Source organism: Syngnathoides biaculeatus, chromosome 5 (assembly GCF_019802595.1).
Source record: "Syngnathoides biaculeatus isolate LvHL_M chromosome 5, ASM1980259v1, whole genome shotgun sequence".
Taxonomy (NCBI): Eukaryota; Metazoa; Chordata; class Actinopteri; order Syngnathiformes; family Syngnathidae; genus Syngnathoides; species Syngnathoides biaculeatus.
The window spans coordinates 18,442,282-18,448,663 of NC_084644.1; the positions used below are offsets into that span (position 1 = coordinate 18,442,282).

General features: G+C 39.3%; 1 protein-coding gene across 2 annotated transcripts in view; it reads right to left on the reverse strand.

The window, feature by feature from the left end:
• The window catches only part of ubr5 (ubiquitin protein ligase E3 component n-recognin 5), a 163,307-nt gene extending 157,188 nt beyond the window's left edge, over positions 1–6,119 (reverse strand). For both annotated transcript variants that reach the window (XM_061818718.1, XM_061818717.1), the window contains exon 1: positions 5,825–6,119. In XM_061818718.1, the coding sequence (XP_061674702.1) occupies positions 5,825–5,886 (62 nt within the window). In that variant the 5' untranslated portion in view covers positions 5,887–6,119. The remainder of the gene's footprint in view (positions 1–5,824) is intronic.
• Positions 6,120–6,382: the final 263 nt, after the last annotated feature.

The window sequence follows — 6,382 nt, forward strand, 5'->3', positions numbered from 1 at the left end:
CTCCTGGAGTGTGTTCAAACCTGGTCAACAACTACAGGAAACGTTTGACCTTTGTAATTGCAAACAAAGGCTACTGTACCAAATGTTAACATTGGTTTTCTCAGGTGTTTAAATACTTATTTGCAGCTGTATCACACATATAAATCGTTTAAAAAAAAAAAAAAATCATACTTTGTGCTTTCTGGATTTTTCTTTTTAGATTATCTCTCTCACAGTGGAAATGCACCTACGATGAAAATTTCAAACCCCTCCATGATTTCTAAGTGGGAGAACTTGCAATATAGCAGGGTGTTCAAATATTTATTTACTCCACTGTATATGGATCAATACTGAGCCTTTAGTGCAGCTCCATCTAATGGACGCATAACGTAACCCCAGCCTCAACTGTAGCGCCGATTCTATGCGCTTTATAATCCGGTGCGCCTTATACTGCGGTGCACCTTACATATGGAAAAGGTTTTAAAATATGGCATTCATTGGAGGTGCGGCTTATAATTTGGTGCACTCACAGTGCGGAAAATACAGTAATTTATTTTTGCTAGATATACCGTAATTTCTTGGATATAATTCACAAGCAAGTGTTACAACAGCAAGGCTTCATAGTAAAAGAGTGCAGGTATTAGACTGGCCTATCTGCAATCCAGACATGTCTCCCATTGAAAATACGTGGGACATTATGAAGAGTAAAATACAACAGAGACCCCAGACTGTTGAAGAGCTGAAGCTGTAATTCCACCTACAAAGGTTCACCAATTAGTGTCCTCACTTATCAAACGTTACTGAATGCTGTGAAAAGAAAAGGTGATGTCACGTTGGTAAACATGATCATGTCCCAGCTTTTTTGTAATGTGTTGTCGGCGTAAAGATTAGTGATTATATGCTAAAAACAGTTTCAGTTTGAACAATAAATATCTTCTTTGTAGTGTATTCAATTAAATATAGGTTGAACTTGATTTGCAAATTATTATATTCTGTTTTTATCCATGTTTAACACAACGTCCCAACATCATTGGAATTGGGTTTGTAATTCTAGGCACTTTTCCTAATTAATAGAAGATGTACTCATGGATGAACTCTTTCACTGATGTTACATGTGATTCACGGTTCCACTGGGACCACAACCAGGGCCACAACCCGCAGCACCTACCGAAAATACAAAAGACCAGTGCAACAAATACAATACTGGCTAATCTGATCAGAAAAATTGTTACTTAAATGTAAGAGTAGCAATAGAGGATATCCACCCCAGGAGTGGGTAGAGTAACCAAATATTGTATTCAACCTAGAGTTTTGACTCAAGTCAAAGTAAAAAGTAGTTCTTAAAAAAAAAAAAAAGACTAAAAATGAAGAGTAAAATTAAAAACTAAGACTAAAGTACACAATGAAGTACTCATGTACTGAGTCCCGAATTCAATTCCGGACCCGCCTGTGTGGAGTTTGCTTGTTCTCGCAGTGGCTGCATGGGTTTTCTCCAGGCACTCCAGTTTCCTCCTACATTCCAAAAACATCCAACATTAATTGGACACTCTAAATTGCCCCTAGGTGTGATTGTGAGTGCGGCTGTTTGTCTCTATGTGCCCTGCAATTGGCTGGCAACCACTTTAGGGTGTACCTCGCCTCTTACCCGTTGACAACTGAGATAGGCTCCAGCATTCCACCCAACCCTTGTGAGGATAAGTGGCTAGAAAATTGATGTGTGTGTGTGTGTGTGTGTGTGTGTATGTATATGTATATATATATATATATATATATATATGCACACAAACACAAATGCTGAATGCATGTCAATGGTGTTTAAGTGCATGTTTTGTCAATGATTTCTCGAGTCATTTTATGTATTTAACTATTTGCTAGTTATGCTATTTCTCAGTCACTCACATTTAAAAAATGTACAGGTGTGGTCAGTCATGCTCGCAGATAAAGTTGCAGGTGTGATTAGCGATGGAATCTCAAGACTAATAATGTACTGGATTAATATAACATAACTGCAAATTAAAAATAAAATAAACATACATGACCAAAATAAACAAAAATTTCAAATTCAGAAATGATAATTTCCAATTTAAACTCATATTAGTAGAACATGATATTAAATGGTATTTAAAATTTTTCATCAATAAAAATTAATGATCTGAAAAAAAGTTAAATGCAGTGGCCTGTCAAGGAATAAACATCAATGGTCTATACCCGCAATGTAGTGAAGATGCTGAAAGTTTAGTTCAACACAATCTGCGTTAGTGGCAAAAAGCTAACTATACATTGTAAACAACATTCCTGTCGGCAATCGTGACGTATTGTTGTGGGTGGAGTACGCATCGCGGGACTGCTGTAAATAGGCCGGCTTTCGAGAACGCGCCTTTATGTGCGTGCGCTCGACGCACACCTGAATCAAGTGACGAGGTGGATGATAGTCTCACACTGCCTCGCAATCGACGCAATTTACACCCATGGTGTAACTGTTTATAATGATAATTATATTTTATTTTATATTTTATTTTACATTTTATTTTATATTTTATTTTACATTATAATTTTGAAATTTCCTTTGACATGGCTCATATGTTGATGACTTTCGACGTAAATGCGCTCGCAGTAGGTGAAGCAGCTCTGAACATGCGTTTTCGGCCTAACTTCAGTACATGCTCAGTACGATTAACTTACATTTCCTGTTTCCGGGTGAATACTGGCTGTTTTGGAGCAGCCTTGTTTAGTTAACAACGTTTATGAATTAAACACGTAAATTAATGTTAAGACTACACAAAATAAGCGACGTCTTTCAATATCTATTTTTTGTACTTGTAACAAATTTTACGCGTGTGATTATTTTGTGCTCGACTGTGCAGATTTGCGACCGCGATCGTGCTCGTCATATATGTGTGACTGTATTTTGTTTGCTGTGGTGTGATAATTTTAGTTTCAATGTGACAACGTGAGTCTGTACAACATTGTCAATAATGACCTGCCAACACAGGTAGTGTGTGGGGCAATGTAAGCTTCTTCTACTTACAGATGTGAAATGCAATTGTGGTGATCAGGCGCTAATAGGCCGCCTCGTCTTTTTAGAAGAGAATTTAAGAAAAAAAGAGCAAACTCCAGAAATATGCAGGGTCGCAAACGGTGAACCGCACATGAGCAAGGGCTCACTGTACACCTAATCAGAATAGATCACCTCTCATGTAAACAAATGACCACCAATCATAAATCGGAATGATTTTGATCGGAAAGAGAACAAAGTCTCCATGTAAACCCGGCTACACTGTGGTTGGTCCATTCAAGATGAACCCTTCCACTTGTCAATCAATATACGTTGGCCTTCACTGAACTGACATTTTAAATGGCATAGCTGTGTAGCGAGCAGTTTATACTGGCTAGCTCACGCCAGGTCAAGTTATCACACCAAACAATTTACTTTCCCTTAAATGTCTCCTGTTGTGTGAATCTGCACGATTCACATAAAGCAGGGGTCTCAAACTCAGTTTAACTTGGGGCAGCTGGAGGAGGAATCTGGCTGACTCTAGGCCACAGATGCACATCCATGCACACACAATTTTAAAATTGCACACCATCTCAGCCTTCACTTTCTACTTTGGCTTCAGACCAGACCTTTCCCATTCGAAAAAGCTGTCCAGTTTAACCACATTGAGCACCCCTGATGTACAAACTCATGGTGTCACATCAATACTAAAGTTATCACACCAAACCAAACAAAACAGCATAACTAGCAAACAACTAATAAAACACTGACTCACAAAATAATTGACAAAACATGCAGTTTAAACAATAATTACCTCCTCCCATCATGCTTTGTGGGACTGCTGGCACTTGGTGTAATTTGTTGGACAAGTCACACAACAACATTTGCAAATGTTGGAACTCAACTGTGTACATAAGGTGCACCACATTGTAAGCCGCCATGTCTAATGTGGCACCTAGTCTATTTAGAAGAAAATTTAAGACCCCTCGTTCAGGATCATGAAAATTACGGTACATTTAAAGAAAAATAAATCCACAAATATACGGGGCCGCAAATGGGCAAGGGCACACTGTACCCCAATGTGATCGGTAGGGTCGTCAGCTCGACTCACAACACAGTGAAAGTGCCACCCATAAAAAAACTCAAGGGTTGCACTAACAAACTTTGATTTTCAGGTGTGGGCCACAAAATCTTACCTCACGGGCCACAAATGGGCCCCATTCCATCAGTTTGAGAGCCCTGACAAAGAGCAAGACTTGGACGGAGCCAAACCCGGAAGAATTTACTGGTCTTCCGATGTTCCATGACCCCATGAACGGCTTATGACACAGCTGTCCAACTCTGTTGGCTCAGTGTGTGATATGGATGCCAGCTCAGCTGACCACAACAATGACAATTTACCAAGTTGGGGAAAAACTAGTGTCCATTTAATTCATCAAATAAGGTGCTACAGCAATTATCAACTAAAACCTAATAACCACACATGCTTTATTTGTATCTCATCTTATTATTGTTATTATAAGCAAAAGCAGGGATATCTGTTATAACAGTGTTAAAATAGAAATTGGCCCCCGGGCACTGCGGTGTGTGAGCACTTTAAGGGTTCATTCACAGCTGTGCGTCAACGACAGAATAGTGACACGCATATAGTCAAGGGTTATGCTTAGTTTTGACTATGTCTAAATGAAGATTACATATTATTTTAGTTTGCAGTTTTTTGTTTTTTTGAGTTTAGAAAATTGTTACGTCTACCCTACCTCAATAAATGGACCTCTGATACACCAAGTTCTCTGTCGCCCTTAAAAGATTTGTATTTAAATACCCCTGGTCTAAAAACAATGTGAGTTCTCTGACCACTTTGTACGCAGAGGAGAAAAGATCATCATCTCTCTGGGTTATACACATCAGTCATCAGATAAAATTTCATTTGCTACGAGTCGAATACAATTATCATTCCGTATTTATGGAAAACGTCCATAAGTACTATGATGCAAGCATAAGAATGCAGTTTCTTTCAATATATTGAGTAGTTTAACTCACTGTTGATAAATAACCCTTACTCTGGCAACTAATAAAAAACATAATAGTCACTAGACTACTTGAAAACTGAACTGCGTATTTAGGAGCATAACACAAAATATTCTCTTGTCAATTCTCTTGACTGCTGTGAAATCACACACGTTGGTAATATATTACGTTTAAAACAAAGGTCAGTTTGAGAAAAAAATGGGGTCACTAACGATGTAGGCTCGTGGTACCCCCGCACGTCAGGAAAACTGAAATACAATGTATCGTTTTGGCAAAAGCGTGGACGCGAAGTAGCTAATTAACCATGAGCTAACTAGCTAGACATTAGCTTCTTCGTTGATATGCATTATCGATAAGCCAGGAACAACATAACTACCGAAACGGGCCAAATTAATTACGTGTAATGTAGAGGACAAAATCGTGCATTTTTAATAACTAAGCATTTTGCGATTTTCATTTCCCTCTTTTTAACCCATCCCCCAACCCGCATTGTCCATCTCAACTTTGACTGTGAGCCAATCCTTCCAGAGCGGCAGGCGGTTAGCATTAGCCTTTCCCGTGATCGCTTGCAAGCGTAAGGTAACCAACGGGTTAGCAGCTGGCGACTGACCGACTGTATAGATAGCAAAACGCTAAGGAGGGTTCTTCACATTCCGGGCCTTGTCTGACCGCCACATTAGTGAGGCATTTTACTTGTCTAAGGACTAAATAACGCACATGACAGCGGGGGCGTCATTCACAAACAGTAAGTAGAACACTGTTGAACATAAGCCCCAGAAAAAGACGATATACAATTATTTTCCACGGGCCACGACCACATACCTGTCATTGAGCTGATCCTCAGTGCCGGGCAACGGGTGAACCACGAAGTGTATGGATGTCATGGAGGCAATCCAAAATCACACTCAGCGGTGCGAAAGATGTGGTAATTGTTGTTCTTTCGACTACTGTATATTTTCGGATTCATAGGAATCGTTTAATGGTAAGAAAACTCGAGTTTACAGCCAAGCCTCTTCACCCACATACCGCCATCTTAACTCTAGCAAGCTTCTAGCGTGTGTTGACTGTTGCACATGCACACGCTCTGCCGGTGTAAGCGAGTGCACGAATAGGAAACGTGTGACAGTACTGTCCCGAATGGTCCTTCAATTCCAAAATAAAATAAATATATGTTTAAAAAATGAATACAAAATAAAAGTATGACTTAACGTTGCAAACCATTCCATCCAACAGTTAGTTGTGTCATCAAGGAAAAAACGGCCTCACCCAAGCCCGATGCAGACCGTGACTTTTGCAAGGCTAAGCGGTTTGGAAAATGGTTTGGAATTGTATGCCACTTGTCTATATTTGTGATTTATTTAGCCTGAAATTGTATTACTT